The 17,728-nt window shown below is 41.5% G+C and overlaps 1 protein-coding gene across 1 annotated transcript in view; it reads right to left on the bottom strand.

Moving 5' to 3' along the window:
• Positions 1–593: 593 nt before the first annotated feature.
• The window catches only part of nt5c2b (5'-nucleotidase, cytosolic IIb), a 48,989-nt gene continuing 31,854 nt past the window's right edge, over positions 594–17,728 (bottom strand). The window contains exons 9-18 of the mRNA XM_063009370.1: positions 17,231–17,284; positions 16,598–16,681; positions 16,426–16,467; positions 14,652–14,759; positions 13,544–13,610; positions 8,013–8,183; positions 7,754–7,805; positions 7,481–7,541; positions 7,167–7,343; positions 594–4,274 (exon numbers count right to left, since the gene is read on the bottom strand). Coding sequence (XP_062865440.1) covers positions 4,044–4,274; positions 7,167–7,343; positions 7,481–7,541; positions 7,754–7,805; positions 8,013–8,183; positions 13,544–13,610; positions 14,652–14,759; positions 16,426–16,467; positions 16,598–16,681; positions 17,231–17,284 — 1,047 coding nt within the window. The 3' untranslated portion in view covers positions 594–4,043. The remainder of the gene's footprint in view (positions 4,275–7,166; positions 7,344–7,480; positions 7,542–7,753; positions 7,806–8,012; positions 8,184–13,543; positions 13,611–14,651; positions 14,760–16,425; positions 16,468–16,597; positions 16,682–17,230; positions 17,285–17,728) is intronic.

Below are 17,728 nucleotides of genomic sequence, written 5' to 3' on the forward strand. Positions count from 1 at the left end.
CAAATGCAACCCAGTAGCTGTCCTCCTATAAGTCCTTGTTATCATATATTTGGTCAACTTGCATGTCAAAGTTAGATGCTGACTCACTACTATTCACTTTCATAAGCAGCCCAATCATTTTCATTCTACATTATATTCGTTCACGTACAATCTGTAGCTTCTGCTTTATGCTAGATTTAAAGGACCTGCTAAATTAAAACTATAAAAGATCACTGCTCCTAACACTATTGGTCCACTCAGAAGGAAATTCTGACATTGACACTGACATTAAACACCAATCTACATTTCACTAGTTTTCCAGAATCAGACAAGATCTATTAAAAAGAACAAACGTCTAGATTAGTGGGAACATGGAATTATTAGAATGGGGACAATCTTAGATTCAAATGCACGTGCCAGTATGTCAAATTCTAGCAAAAGTGTACTGCTTGGAATTGTTTACAGGGTGGCTTTGTAAATTAAACCAACAGGCTCTGTATTTTACCTAAAAACAGTAGTAAAAACAGTGCTATGTGCTACATGTGGGCACATATTGCACACTGTAGTGCAAAATATTTACCAAACTGGTTAATGCAACCGCTATAAAAAAATAATACTTTAAGTTATATTTAATACACAACTGTACAGTAAAACAATACTCTTCACTGTGATGTACTGTATGTTTTATAAATATGTTATAGTACAGTAATATTGTAGGATAACGGAGACACACAGAGAAAGAAAAAGTCCTACATGTGGGAAAGAGGGTCAATCCCTACATGTCTGGTATGTAGGAACATGGATCTTAGCAGTTGTGGGCTAGTGTAATAAATATAACAAATACCAAGGGACAAGTGTAATGGCAGCTGAGCTTTGCCTTTTCCGTTGTAGTAAAAGTCATCTAACACTACAGCTTCGATTAAAGCTAATCTGTGTGTTAACCAAAAGGACGCAAAAATAACATTAGCGCACTGAATGGAATGGATAGCTCGTTCCTGAAGCACCCATCAATTCTGAATAACTGTATTATTTTAAACGGTGTGCTAATTTCTACTGCGTCAGATTTTGAAAGTGCACAGAGGAGGTAGGGCCAGGGAGTAAAGACTGCAATTCTTTTTCCTTTAGCGGATAAACATTTAAAAAGACATTCGGGCGCCCAGGTGGCGCAGCGAGATATTCCGCTAGCACACCAGCACCGAGATTCGGTGTTGCCACCGGTCGGCTGGGCGCCACCTGGCGGGCATAATTGGCAGTGCCTGCAGCAGATACTAATAGGCCACCGTATCTGCAGGGTTGGGGGCCGGGCTATGTGTGGGTGGGTGGGTCTTCATACGCCTGTACAGAATGCAGGGGCGAGAAGAGGAGGGCTGTGCACGAGTCGGAAGAGGTGTGTACAGCGACGTGCTCTCCTTGGATGCAGTCGGGTATCTCTCAGCAGCGAAAGACAAATTGAGTGTGCTAAAATGGGAGGAAAATGGGGAGAAAATGCGTTCTGACGATGTATTCTCTTTATAAATCATGGCTGCACTGCAGGACTAGAACTATGCTAACTGTTCTTTTTCATCTAATATGCATTTTATTTATAATTAGTGCATATATATGTAGGTTTTTTTATTTACACTAGCTAAAAATACACTTTATATTTACAATTTTTGCATCAAAATATCACTTTATTTACTTTAAGGTCATGAGGGCGATGGCTATAAATGTCGTGTTATTAATATGGCACAAAAAATTCGTTTTGTATTTCTACAAATGTAGATATCTAGTATAAAAATATGTTGGTACTTTATAGAGTGTAAACGACTAAGGAAAAAATTACAATGACTGAAAATGTTCTCTGTTGACAGCTTGCTTTGCTGAATGGCACGATGCTTGTCAGTTGTCAGTGCCACTAATGAAAAAAAAAAAAAAAAATCCAACTGGCCATATGTGGCTTGGCTGGCACAGCTGTTGCCAAGTAACAGGGCAGCTTGGGTTAGCTGCATTCTTTCGTACCCGTCACTTTAGCCAACAAAGGCGTGCTGCTGCCCCAGCTGAGGTTCATTTACATTCTGATCACTAGCAAGGATTTAAAAGGGGTAAGTCATGCCAACATGCACTTTTCTCTTTGTAATTCCCCTTACATCCTGCAGGAGGCAGCATTAAGCCGAGCCTAAAAACGGATTTAGATTGGACGTGCAAACATGGGTTTGAACCACAGTATCATTTTGCTTAGTATGCATAGTCAGTCCAGTATTTTGCATTCAAAATATAAGCCTAATATACACTACATGGCTAAAAGTATGTGGACATGTGGACCATGAGCTTGTTTTCCCTTTTATTCAAAGCCCATGGGCATACAAATGGAATTCCCTTTTGCTTTATGCATTAAAAATAGCTTTAAATTATCAGACAGGCTTCTGTGGGAAGTTGTGCGATTACACACTGGGGCTTACAATTAACATTCCAATTCATCCCAGTGGTGTTCAGTGGGGTTGAGTTCAGGGCTCTATGCACACTCATCAAACCATGACGCTTTGAATCGCACTTTGGGGACGGGCACAGTCCAGAAAAGGACGAACCCAAAAAGAGAAGGGGCCGTCTTATACACATTGTGGCACTGGATGTGGCTAAAACACCTGAACTCAATAGTCATACAATGTATTTGCATCTTCGAATATGTTAATTAATATGTGTAAGTTGTGTTGGTATATTTTTTGTGGGTTTTTTTTTTTTTTTACATTACTGCTCTCTTTGACTGAGTAGTGCAAAACCCAGACATGACTTGTTTATGTTTTGCACTATCATGGACATTGCATGGGCTAATTGCACAATGATATTGAGTTGGTCCTTTTTTCGCTACCAGTTTTCCAAAAAATGTTGAAATATGACTGCAACATTTGCATCAACTTAACGATACAAATACATTAATGGCACTAGGCACCGATGCGACAAAACCTGGAGATTTGGATGGGGTTGAGATTTCTTAGCTTTGAAACACTTGGCAGTGTGCATGGTAATCTTAGGCTTGTGTGAAGCCGCTTGACCATGGCACCCCAATCCACAGTGCTCTCTATGAACAGTTATTATGCTGATATTGCTTTAGCATGCAGCGAACCCTACAGTGAATACTGCAGCTAATTTGGGACAGTGGTAACCTAATGGGTAGAGCTTTGAAAGGTTAACCCTCTCTGCTCCTATGCTCTGACCCCAAGCTGGGATATAAGAAATAATTTCATTGTACTGTACATCTACGTATATATGTATATATGACAAATAAAGACTTTCTATTCTAATAATGACAATTTTTACACAATGAACTTCAGCATTGTGAGCTACAGTGCTGTGAGCTTGTGGGTTTAGAAGCTGAGCTGTCAATGCTACTAGAGTTTGCAATAGCAGCACAGATGGCATTTATAATATGATACATGAAGTGTTTGCTGTAGAATTGGTCATACTGATTAGCTCAACCATTTGATACTGAAGTATGTTTATGCATGTATTAGCTTGAAATAGCTTAACTCATTAGTTAAAAAAGGTGTCCACATACTTTTGGCCATATGCTGTATTTTTCACGGTTCCCATCTGCCATCTAATAGGGTTTATGATGCATATGCTTGCTAGATGGAAATGGACTCTGAAACGAATCTGATGCATATTAAGTGTCAATTTTTTCATGTCTGTTGGGTAACCTAAACTGGAATACCTGTACCTAACGTAAAATAATCAGAATGCATGCCTGATACAAGCTAAAGCTAGCTTATAGTACTAATTCTATGTGCTTTGAGGTCTTCGGGGTGCTTATGTCGAACCGATCTGTATTACAGTATAAACTGGCTAGCATTAAATGGCATTAAATGACCCTTATTTCTATTATTTTCATGTCATCACATAAAAAAGGACAAAAAAAAAAAATCAGGATGGGGTTGTTTGCCAAGCTGAAAGATGGCAGGTTTACCTAAACGTGCTACACGTTGCCATCTTAACATTCCATTGAATCCCACGTCCTCACTATTGCTCCCTTTACTGATACCAAGCTTTCCTTAGGAAAATTGAAAAAGGTCAGGACTGTTTAAATAAGTCTACTCTTCTTCCTCTTCCTCTTCATCATCGTCTTCATCATGACAGTGTGTGATCTCCTGTGGGGCCTGGGGAAACAGTTTCGGGGGTTTGATCTCACTTATTGAGCGTGTGAGCTGGCTGCGTTTACAGTCAGTGTCCTTGCAGTCGACGCAGTGGCGGTTCCGTGTGGCCAGCGGCGACTCGGTTTCCGTTTCAACGTGCGTGTGCTCCACCGTGGACTCGTGAGGCATCTGGGCGAAATAAACAAACAAAGCAGATTTGTTACGAGCAGGAAACAAACGTTAAAAGTTCACACAGATTTATTTAGAAGTATAACATTTCTCTTCATGGGAACTAAGGGGTCAACCCCTGAGAAACAACCCGATTGCATTATCACTCCTCCATCACACTTTACAGCTGACACAATGCAGTCAGGCAGACTTGTTCATCAGACTGCCAGATAGAGAAGCACGATTCATCTTTCCACAGAACGCATTTTCACTGCTCCAGAGTCCAGTGGTGGCGCGCTTTACACCACTCCATCCAATGATAGGCATTGTGCTGGGTAATGTAAAGCTTGCATGCAGCTGCTCGGCCATGAAAACCTATGCCGTGAAGCACAGAGTGCACAGTTTTTGTGCTGATGTTAATGTCAGAGGAGGTTTGGAACTCTGCAGTTGAGTCAGCACAGCGTGACTATGAGCCTCAGTACTCTGTGACCCTGTACACCACTACACTCGATAAGCATTTTGCTTGGTAATGTAAGGCTTAAATGCAGCTGCTCAGCCATGAAAACCTATGCCATGAAGCACAGAGTGCACAGCTTTTGTGCTGATGTTAATGTCAGAGGAGGTTTGGAACTCTGCAGTTGAGTCAGCACAGCGTGACTTTAATGCACTTAAAGCCTCAGCACTTGGTGACCCTACTCTGTAACCTAATGTGGTCTGGCATCCTATTACAGAACCACACTCATATATACAAGTGTGATTCAATACTCCACAGAACGTTTCCACTGCTCCAGAGTCAAGTGGTGGTGTGCTTTACACCACTCCATACAATGATAGGCATTGTGATGGTAATATTTGCATGCAGCTGTCAGCAGAGCATGACTATGAGCCTCAGCCACTCAGTGACCCTGTACACCACTCCATTCGATAAGCATTTTGCTTGGTGATGTAAGGCTTGCATGCAGCTGCTTGTCAAAGGAACCCCATGCCATGAAGCTCCTGGTGCACAGTTTTTGTGCCGATGTTAATGTCAGAGGAGGTTTGGAACTCTGCAGTTGAGTCAGCAGAGCATGACTTTTATGCACTATGAGCCTCAGCTCTTTGCGACCCTTGATGTGGTCTGCCATCCTATTACAGAAACACACTCATATATACAAGTGTGATTCATCACCGCACAGTCCAGTGGTGACGTGCTTTACATCACTCCATCCACAATCGCATTGTGTTTGGTCATATAAGGTTTGCAGTTTTTGTGCTGATGTTAATGCCAGAGGAAGTTTGGAACTCAGCAGTTGAGTCAGCAGAGCGTGACTTTTATGCACTATGAGCATCAGCACTTTGTGACCCTACTCATTTACATTTTCTGCATTTAGCAGATGCTTTTATCCAAAGCGACTTACAGTACTGTGACAGTATACAATCTAAGCAATTGAGGGTTAATGGCCTTGCTCAAGGGCCCAACAGTGGCAACCTGGCAATGGTGAGGCTTGAACCGGCAACCTTCTAATAACTGGACCAGTACCTTAACCACTAGGCTACAACTGCCCTACACTGTTACTCTGTAACTTAATGTGGTCCGGCATTCTATATACTGTATATACAGCTCATATACAGGGGTTGGACAAAATAACTGAAACACCTGGTTTTAGACCACAATAATTTATTAGTATGGTGTAGGGACTCCTTTTGCGGCCAATACAGCGTCAATTCGTCTTGGAAATGACATATACAAGTCCTGCACAGTGGTCAGAGGGATTTTAAGCCATTCTTCTTGCAGGATAGTGGCCAGGTCACTACGTGATGCTGGTGGAGGAAAACGTTTCCTGACTCGCTTCTCCAAAACACCCCAAAGTGGCTCAATAATATTTAGATCTGGTGACTGTGCAGGCCATGGGAGATGTTCAACTTCACTTTCATGTTCATCAAACCAATCTTTCACCAGTCTTGCTGTGTGTATTGGTGCATTGTCATCCTGATACACGGCACCGCCATTGGATGCACATGGTCCTCCAGAATGGTTCGGTAGTCCTTGGCAGTGACGCGCCCATCTAGCACAAGTATTGGGCCAAGGGAATGCCTTGATATGGCAGCCCAAACCATCACTGATCCACCCCCATGCTTCACTCTGGGCATGCAACAGTCTGGGTGGTACGCTTCTTTGGGGCTTCTCCACACCGTAACTCTCCCGGATGTGGGGAAAACAGTAAAGGTGGACTCATCAGAGAACAATACATGTTTCACATTGTCCACAGCCCAAGATTTGCGCTCCTTGCACCATTGAAACCGACGTTTGGCATTGGCACGAGTGACCAAAGGTTTGGCTATAGCAGCCCGGCCGTGTATATTGACCCTGTGGAGCTCCCGACGGACAGTTCTGGTGGAAACAGGAGAGTTGAGGTGCACATTTAATTCTGCTGTGATTTGGGCAGCCGTGGTTTTATGTTTTTGGATACAATCCGGGTTAGCACCCGAACATCCCTTTCAGACAGCTTCCTCTTGCGTCCACAGTTAATCCTGTTGGAGGTGGTTTGTCCTTCTTGGTGGTATGCTGACATTACCCTGGATACCGTGGCTCTTGATACATCACAAAGACTTGCTGTCTTGGTCACAGATGCACCAGCAAGACGTGCACCAACAATTTGTCCTCTTTTGAACTCTGGTATGTCACCCATAATGTTGTGTGCATTGTAATATTTTGAGCAAAACTGTGCTCTTACCCTGCTAATTGAACCTTCACACTCTGCTCTTACTGGTGCAATGTGCAATTAATGAAGATTGGCCACCAGACTGGTCCAATTTAGCCATGAAACCTCCCACACTAAAATGACAGGTGTTTCAGTTATTTTGTCCAACCCCTGTATATAATAGTACAATCTGTGTGTGTGTGTGTGTGTGTGTGTGTGTGTGTTTTCTCACCTGTACATGTGCAGCTCTAAACAGATAGCTGAAAGGGTAGTAGAGCAGGTTGATAAAGGAAGCAGCATACAAGTCAGCGTAGCGCATCACCTGCGACGCAAAAAGTGTCTGTCGAGAGCCGCTCCGGAACAGGCTACCCATCATCCCGTAGCACATGTCCATGTCATGGGTCACTTTCTATATAAGACAGAGAAAAATGTCCATACACTTACTATAAAACACAGTTCACATATGGATACGCTTTATTAATGTCTTCATGTCAGCCTCGTGCCTCTGGGTAAGCACACAGTTTTAGTAAACGTTATTTTGGTTACCTTCACTCGCCTCTGGATGGCACTAATGTCCGGTCTTTCATTGCTGCTGCTGTCAAGATTTCTGTGAGTGGGTAAGAGAGACGAACAAAGAATAAAGATAGGTCAAGTTATAAAGGATGACATTTAGAAAAGAAGGGACAGATAGAATGCTGACTGACCCTTTAAGTGCTACTCACAGGAGCTGAATGTATTTCACACATGCTTGTGCACGCACACACACACACACACAGAAGACACTAAGGTGCTCATGCATTGAAACTACAAAGAACTCACTTGTACAGCTCTGCCAAGAAAATTTCCAAACCCTGGAGCTCTTCAAACAGTGCTGTGAAAGACAAACAAACAGGCAACCATAAACAAACCCGGTCATCCACCCGCTACCCCACTCTGTTTTTCTTGCTCATCTTGCTCTTCTTCCGATTTAACAGTCTTTACATAACAAAGGTCTCTGTGCAGCAACCCATTCATACATTATTAGTTCACCACAATTTGCATTGTTCAATCCAACAAACCAGTTTTAACAATGACTCACAGCTCTTGTCAGTCCAGACATGCAACTCCTGGGCGAGTTCAGGGATGACCAGGAACGTCCTCCAACCCTGCCGCTTTTTAGACTTCAGAATGTCTCCGAATATGTGGTCTCCGATGTACACAATGTCCTTCCCTTTAGCGCCCAGCAGGTCACACACAATATCTGAGGAACCTGAGGATGGAACAGAGAAGAGGATATTAACATCAAAAAAGGATGAAACCAAAGCACTGAAATACACTGATCAGCCATAACATTAAAACCACCTCCTTGTTTCTACACTCACTGTCCATTTTATCAGCTCCACTTACCATATAGAATCATTTTGTAGTTCTACAATTACTGACTGTAGTCCATCTGTTTTTCTACATACTTTTTTAGCCTGCTTTCACCCTGTTCTTCAATGGTCAGGACCGTTTAGGTGGTGGATCATTCTCAGGACTGCAGTGACAATGACATGGTGGTGGTGTGTTAGTGTGTGTTGTGCTGGTATGAGTAGATCAGACACAGCAGCGCTGCTGGAGTTTTTAAATACCATGTCCATTCACTGTCCACTCTATTAGACACTCCTACCTAGTTGGTCCACCTTGTAGATGTAAAGTCAGAGACGATCGCTCATCCATTGCTGCCGTTTGAGTTGGTCATCTTCTAGACCTTAATCAATGGTCACGGGACGCTGCCAATGGGGCGCTGTTGGCCAATGTTTTCAGTTGGTGGACTATTCTCAGTCCAGCCGTGACAGTCCATCAGGATTGCTGTCTGATCCACTCATAAAAGAACAACACACACTAACACACCACCACCATGTCAGTGTCACTGCAGTGCTGAGAATGATCCACCACCCAAATAATACCCACTGTAGTGGTCCTGGGAGAGTCCTGACTATTGAAGAACAGCATGAAAGGGGACTAACAAAGTATGCAGAGAAACAGATAGACTACAGTCAGTAATTGTAGAACTACAAAGTGCTCCTATATGATAAGTGGAGCTGATAAAATGGACAGTGAGTGTAGAAACAAGGAGGTGGTTTTAATGTTATGGCTGACCAGTGTATAGCCATATAAAAAGATACGGTAAAATTGAATTGAATATTCAAGCATTTTTTTAAATTTGTATTCTGCCATATAAGTAGATGAATGCTTGGGTGGCACAGTGAAATAAAAATATCTTTACATCTACTTCACCTACACTACACCTTGAAAATAGTTCTGATAACAGGAACGGCATGATAATTAGTTAAATAATTGTGGTAATCAGCAAAAACAACAAAAAGTAAAGGGCTGAAAGGACAAACAGGGCTGGGAGATCTAAAGGAATTTACATCAACACTGCCCAGCATAGTTGGAACCACAGCCATAATCTACCACACCTAATCTGATTAAGAATGTAGTACTATTTAAAGAATGAATGTATGTGTGTTTCAGTGGCTGGTTATCTACAGGGGTTGGACAAAATAACTGAAACACCTGTCATTTTAGTGTGGGAGGTTTCATGGCTAAATTGGACCAGTCTGGTGGCCAATCTTCATTAATTGCACATTGCACCAGTAAGAGCAGAGTGTGAAGGTTCAATTAGCAGGGTAAGAGCACAGTTTTGCTCAAAATATTGCAATGCACACAACATTATGGATGACATACCAGAGTTCAAAAGAGGACAAATTGTTGGTGCACGTCTTGCTGGCGCATCTGTGAGCAAGACAGCAAGTCTTTGTGATGTATCAAGAGCCACGGTATCCAGGGTAATGTCAGCATACCACCAAGAAGGACAAACCACATCCAACAGGATTAACTGTGGACGCAAGAGGAAGCTGTCTGAAAGGGATGTTCGGGTGCTAACCCGGATTGTATCCAAAAAACATAAAACCACGGCTGCCCAAATCACGGCAGAATTAAATGTGCACCTCAACTCTCCTGTTTCCACCAGAACTGTCCGTCGGGAGCTCCACAGGGTCAATATACACGGCCGGGCTGCTATAGCCAAACCTTTGGTCACTCGTGCCAATGCCAAACGTCGGTTTCAATGGTGCAAGGAGCGCAAATCTTGGGCTGTGGACAATGTGAAACATGTATTGTTCTCTGATGAGTCCACCTTTACTGTTTTCCCCACATCCGGGAGAGTTACGGTGTGGAGAAGCCCCAAAGAAGCGTACCACCCAGACTGTTGCATGCCCAGAGTGAAGCATGGGGGTGGATCAGTGATGGTTTGGGCTGCCATATCATGGCATTCCCTTGGCCCAATACTTGTGCTAGATGGGCGCGTCACTGCCAAGGACTACCGAACCATTCTGGAGGACCATGTGCATCCAATGGCGGTGCCGTGTATCAGGATGACAATGCACCAATACACACAGCAAGACTGGTGAAAGATTGGTTTGATGAACATGAAAGTGAAGTTGAACATCTCCCATGGCCTGCACAGTCACCAGATCTAAATATTATTGAGCCACTTTGGGGTGTTTTGGAGAAGCGAGTCAGGAAACGTTTTCCTCCACCAGCATCACGTAGTGACCTGGCCACTATCCTGCAAGAAGAATGGCTTAAAATCCCTCTGACCACTGTGCAGGACTTGTATATGTCATTTCCAAGACCAATTGACGCTGTATTGGCCGCAAAAGGAGGCCCTACACCATACTAATAAATTATTGTGGTCTAAAACCAGGTGTTTCAGTTATTTTGTCCAACCCCTGTACGTCACAGTAGTGTCAACTGTGGTCTGTTTGTTAAGGCATCACATGTATGTGTACGTGTGTATGTGTAGTGGCCTTTAACCTAGGGCTGCCCAATAACAGTGTAAAGTCACATAAAAGAACACACAGTTAGGAGAGTTTGGTAAACATGTAGCCTTTACGCTGGGTTAATATAAATCCCCAAGTGACCACTGACCACCAATTGTCTACAACTGCTTTTAGTGATGTAATTAAGTGCATTTTAAATCAAGGCATTCATTGCATTCTATCCTGCTAAAAAGCAATTTGATTAAAATCAAATGAATTAAAATCCATACAACAATGTTAGGACTTCTCTGTCATCTAATGGACCAATATTACCACCCATCCTGTCAAATTCTCAAAGATGTTTCAAATACCTAGACCGTATTTAATAGAACTAGGTCAGAAATAGCAAGTTTTTTGACCTGAATCTCATGTTAAGCTGTGTGTTTTGGAATGGCACCAAAGACAACTTGCCATTAGATAGGGTATTGATTGATTTTCAGTGAAGTTAGACAATGCTGGCCTTCCAAATGGTCTTGAGTGACCATTTTTCCCCCAGCTACAAAAAGTCTTGTTTGTTTGATTTAATTTCCTAACTACAACCTTTGGTTAAGGTGCAAAGCCCAAACCAATGGCTGAGTGAGCTTGGCCTTAGTTTAGTAGTTGTAGTCATCGTACAATAAAAAGTCTGTATTGGATTATTTAAATGGAAACACCACTCATTCACTCACTTTCTTAACCGCTTATCCAGTTAGGGTCACACAGTAACACCCTGGACGGGGTGCCAGTCCATCACAGGGCAGACACACATACACACACACACACAGATACACACACCCATTCACCTACAGGGCAATTCAGTGTCTCCTATTAACCTGACTGCATGTTTTTGGACTGTGGGAGGAAACCGGAGCTCCCGGTGGAAACCCATGCAGACATGGGGAGAACATGCAAACTCCGCACAGAAAGGACCCGGACCGCCCCGCCTGGGGAGCGAACCCTGGACCTTCTTGCTGTGAGGCGACAGTGCTACCCTAGGTTTAGGTTTAGGTTGACCACCATGGGTGGTAGATCATTTAGTGTTGCTGCCCCGACACTGTGGAACTCTCTTCCTCTCCCTCTTCGTCTCTCTTCCTCTCTCTCTGAGTTTAAATCTCTTCTTAAAACGTTCTTGTTTACTCAACACTTTCATTCTCGTGTTTCTATTAGATTTTTTTCTTGACTGTAATTACTTTGTGAAGCGTCCTTGGGTATTATGAAAGGCGCTATATAAGTTGAATGTATTATTATTATTATTATTATTATTACCCACCGAGCCACTGTGCCGCCCAAATGGAAACACCATCAATATAAAACAATTTGACACCATTTTCAATGGAGATGAGGGCATAACTGTTTCAAAAATGACTAAGACGAAGAATAAGTAAAACAGAAAATTATAATAAAATTAAGTTAACCATAAAAAAAGTTAATTTTTTCAGTTTCATCAACTGCACAAGGCAGGAATACCCTAGACAGGGTACCCAGGAGCAAATCGCGCCTGTGTAGACGCCCAGCTGGCCAATAGCACAGCTGAGATTCTAACCCGGATGTCAGTGATGGTGGACTAGTGTAACAGACAACTGCACCCCTCGATAGGGCTGTCGCGGTGAAAGAATTTCCTCTTGCGATATTCAGCCTGTCTTAATATCGCGGTATGCGGTGATATCGCAATTTTTTTTTGTTTTTGAAAATTACTTAATTTATCTGGATTTTAAAGCTATATAAACAAGCTTTATTGTTAGGCTATGATTCGATATATTATTGCTTTATAATGACAAAGATGAGACAGCTTTAAGACCAATGAAATGTGTGTTTATTGTTAAATACAGAACAGAGCAGGGATGCGCGCGTCTTTTCTCTATTAAAAAAAGGTTTAAATTAAGCTTCTAGCCTAGGTTAGATATACACTGTAAAACGAAAAAAAGAGTTTAGGCTAAATATTTTAAATGCACATCTAATCAAAATATGGTAAAAAAAAAAAATAGAATAAAGAATAAAGTCTGTAAGAGTTTAAACCTGCGTTATCATGCGCGCTAGAAGAACCAACAAGTTCACCTGATGTGGTTTAAAAAATACATTTAAATCATCCCAGCAAGCCAGCAAGAGAATATTTGCAGGCTGCAATGCCATATTAACCGTCATTAAATGTTTTAGTACACCAAGGCTGTTTAAATATAGTCTAAATTACAAGTATTTTATTGAGTGTGAACTCAATTTAATAATTAATAAACTTGCCTATAATTCATGTTGCGATTGTTTACATTTTAAAACACAAAGCCTGACACTCAGCAGCAACGGATGCGAACAGTTGGCAGGAAAATGACGCTCTTAGCTCATTTTCATTATGAATTTATTCAACATTTATTACGCCCGAATGTAAACATAAAACAAGATGGACCCTGCAACAAAAAAAAAAGAGAAGAAAGAAAGAAAGAAAAAACGTGAATATCGCGATGTTGCGGTTGCTTGGCATGCCCTGCGGTTGGCTGGTCTATACCACGATATTTCAAAATTGCGGTTAGCGCGACAGCCCTACCCCTCGAGCAATTTAATTTTATTTCTTTTTTAACAAATTATATCGGATGTTGCATCAAAATATTAACAATTAATATTAACAATTCTGTTAATAATGTTAATTATTATATGATACCTAATAATACCTAATTTTAAGAATAAACTAGTCCTTTAGTACAGTACTAACACTAATCCTTTCTAAAAATCCAGAGAAAATCTAAGGATTTTTGTAAAGTAAATTAGCGGGTGTGTGGTGTGTATGCATCACCTCCAGAGTAGACTATGCCACGCTGCAGGGGTCCAGTGTATGTTCCAATCTTGAGCCTTCCAGTAGTCTATAACAAAATACAATCAACACCATTTCAAAATGTACACAGCATGTACCTGCTATATTTATTACAGCTTTAATGTTATGCCTGCCATAAGAAGTAGTTGCCATCAGTAAGGTTTACCAATTCCACTTAACTCTATGTACGATGTATCTCCTTTTAGATTGAATGGTTTGTCATATATACATATACAGGTGTACAGTAAACAGATATTCCTTTTCTGCATATTGCAGCTTGTCTGGAAGCTGGGGTCAGAGCACAGAGTCAACCATTGTACAGCACCCCTGGAGCTGAGAGGGTTAAGGGCCTTGCTCAAGGACCCAACAGTGGCTGCATGGCAGAGCTGGGATACAAACTTTCAACCTTTTGAAAGACGATCGCTCATCTATTGCTGCTGTTTAAGTTGGTCATCTTCTAGACCTTCATCAGTGGTCACAGGATCACAGGACGCTGCCCACGGGGCACTGTTGGCTGGATATTTTTGGTTGGTGGACTATTCTTAGTCCGGCAGTGACAGTGAGGTGTTTAAAAACTCCAGCAGCGCTGCTGTGTCTTATCCACTCATACCAGCACAACACACACTAACACACCACCACCATGTCAGTGTCACTGCAGTGCTGAGAATGATCCATTGACCATTGAAGAACAGCATGAAAGGGGGCTAACAAAGCATGCAGAGAAACAGATGGACTCCAGTCAGTAATTGTAGAACTACAAAGTGCTTCTATATGGTAAGTGGAGCTGATAAAATGGACAGTGAGTGTAGAAACAAGGAGGTGGTTTTAATGTTATGGCTGATCGGTGTATGTTAATTGGGTGTGCGTGTGTGGGGCTGGCTGCTTTATGTACTAGCAGACTAAACCCTTCTCATTGGACTAGAACTTGCTATACATCCTCCATATGAACTGCAAGTGCACTCAGAGGCCGACATTTCACTCTCAGAGAAATATCAGCAGTGTGCTGACAGACCAGTATGCAGCTGCTGATAGGGCTCGCTACCAAGCAGAGCGTAATGTTCCTATTTGTGTGTGTGTGTGTGACACTCACCATATCGACCTGTCTCAGTACGGTCCCCTCTCCGAAGAACAGAGGCTTTCGTGCATCAACCAGGATTAGATCAAAGTAGGACTGCCAGGGGCGGTGTGGAAGGCCTTGCTAAAACAGAACACAAAGAAATCTGAAATGCGTAACACAATGCTAATTATTCATTAATAATCATAATTATTGTGCTGACCATTTCAACATGCTTCCCATATTTTTTTTTATATCCAGAGGACAAGATGAAACAGAATTGTTTAAACAATGTGATTATATTACATTATCTTAACAGAACTATAACTAGCCCACCTGCTGTGGAGATCAACAGCAGGGCTCGGTTATGGAATTATGTCCTTCTGTCTTGCCAAATATGGCTGGCACATGGAGAATGGAAACGGAGATGTTTACATGTCAGGTAACTAACAGTCACCTGCACCTCACTGAGCATTAATTTACTCCAGGTGGAAGTGCTTCTATTTATCACTGTTTATTCCTCACAGATTTGCCAGCTCTTCAGTTGGCAACATTCTTTTCTCTTGAAACTGAGATAAATGACTCGATCCAGTCTTTTGCTGGTGTGTAATGTCTACATACTTTGTGTCTTTCTGGAAACTCGGTCTGCGTTGTGGCACTTGACACTTCAGGTGTCGTAAGTGAACCACTCTGGACGAGTAAGTTGTCCCAGAGGCGGCATGCTGGCCCTTTTGTGGAGCAGGCCCCATGCTTGGCAAATGCAAACTGGTCGTGCATTAACCCCCCTCCCCCAGGCTTGTTCTGAGTTTAGTTTCTTTTTCCAAAAACTGGGACATCCAGTTTTCATTTCTGCACTATACCTTTTCTATCCCTATTCGCCGATGCGGGCTGCAGATGTTTTTGTGTCTTTTCTTTGTTATTTTGTTTCCACTATCTGGTCACACATCTTATTCTTCCTTTACACTTTTGTTTGTGGCTTTTTGCCATATTATTGTCCTACCCTGCTTAAGCATCCTGCAAACTGGGTTCATTTTTAGTTGCAGGGTGGGGCTAGGCGTGACATGCCGCATTACAACGATACAACTGGTTAAAACTGTTTTATCAAAGCAAGTGTATCTTATGCATGTGAAATGGACTGAGAAGTAAGGCTGGTTGGGATGCTTTGTTGATATAGACATAGTCCCAAGAACCTTGGATTTCTCAAATGCAAACATAGCAGACTGTCATGCTAAATAACCTAGAATAATTATTAAAGAAACTGATCTAAAACTGTAGCAGTTTAGCACTGTAGCTAACCACTAAATTCAACCATGTGACCTCTGACTGATCAAGCCAAATTCACTTTGTGCTACTGGCAAACCATAGCCCTCTACAGAAGGTGGTCCCCCACCACCAGGTCGCAGAACCGGTACCGGGTTATTTATTACCGGGCCGCAAAAAAAAACATAAAATAAAATAATTCGAGATCGCTACATCAGCAATGAAAACACTACTTTTTGACAGGTGTTATTGTCTCCAATCACCCCTAGGTGGGAGCAGCGTCTCGTTGCAGTGAAAAAAGCTAATTTGTAGGTAGTACAGTTATTCTATTTTAAATCCCCCACCCTGCCGGTTTGTGAAATTATATCTTATATGAAACCGGTCCGTGGTGCAAAAAAGGTTGGGAACCACTGCTCTACAGTATGTGTGATTTTCCTATAGGACATTTAATAAACTTAATTAATGCTTAATCTGCAGTATTTCAGTAATGCTTTTAAGTCAATTTAAATTTAATTTTGACATAGTTTGTCAAAGTTCAAAAAACACTTACCCTTGGCCCATAAGGGAAATCAAACAGGTAGGTCATTATTTTCTGCAAATAAACACAAAACACATGTTGTGGTTCATTCCTTGATGTAGAATTATGTATGTATGTATACCTTCTTCCAGATGTTTACGTAAGTGTTCGTGTGTTAACAGCTGTGTGAGATCTGTAAACTCACGTCTGTGTATTTGTAGTCACTGTTGGTGGCCAGGAACACTTTGCTAACTTCATTCATGCGACTTAGCAGCAGTGGCAGCTTAGGCTTTAAAAAAGAGGATGAAAGTCTTTCATATTAAAATCTTGAAGTAGCAATTAAAAAAAATCTTACACCAATGAAATACTAGGTAGCACAACCACAAACCAATTAAAACTAGTATAAAATCAAGGGGCTCGGATGACATAGCACTAGGTTACTATAACCCACTACCACAGGGATCCAGGGTTTGAATACCCTGCTATGGATTGGCATCTTGTCCAGGGTTTGTTACTGCATCCACTTTGCTTATTATTCCAGAAAAAAACAGATCCACTGTGATCCTGTAGGCTACATTGAGTAACATATATTTTATATGTTTATTTTTAGTAAACAAAAAAATAAATACAAACTCAGTTACAAAAGAGTTGGGTTAATTGAAGAACTGCAAATGAAAAAGACAGCCCTTTTTTAGAGTAATTACTGATTCTGTAAAAATGGTTTAATGGCTGTACCACCTGGCATTTTTTATTTTGGGATTACATAAATACCAACAATCTGATGCTATATACGTATATATGAATTTTATTATCAGTTTGATACAAAGAACATACTTACATCTTTCACCACATATTTCTCCAGGTTTTCCACAGTTTTTTCCTTCAGAGTTCCCTGTGGACAAGAGGACCCAGTTTTAGATTATAAAACTCCCTGTACTCTTGCTAATACTCTTTAGGGCATTTGAGCTTTAAAATCCATTGAACATTACCTTTTGTTCCTAGAGATGCCGCTTTTGGCAAATTGGTTGAGATTAACCACTAATTAAATAGCCCATAGCAAAAAAATATATGTTTTAAACAGGTTTTATTTTAACAAAGCTGTAATTCTCGTTGGGAGTGAGATGAATGGACAAGATGGAGCATGGAGGAAGAGCACAGGTAGGATTCTTTGGACACAAAGTTAGGAAGGAGGAATTGAGATGGTTTGGGCATGTGCAGAAGAGGAATGTGACTTCGGGAGATGAAAGCTAAGTATGGAGTTTAAAAAGTTTGAACATACATATTGTTAGTGAAGTCTTAGAATATTTGATTGCAAGTTTAAACAAACATGCAAGAG

Source organism: Trichomycterus rosablanca, chromosome 15 (assembly GCF_030014385.1).
Source record: "Trichomycterus rosablanca isolate fTriRos1 chromosome 15, fTriRos1.hap1, whole genome shotgun sequence".
In the NCBI taxonomy this organism is placed as follows: Eukaryota; Metazoa; Chordata; class Actinopteri; order Siluriformes; family Trichomycteridae; genus Trichomycterus; species Trichomycterus rosablanca.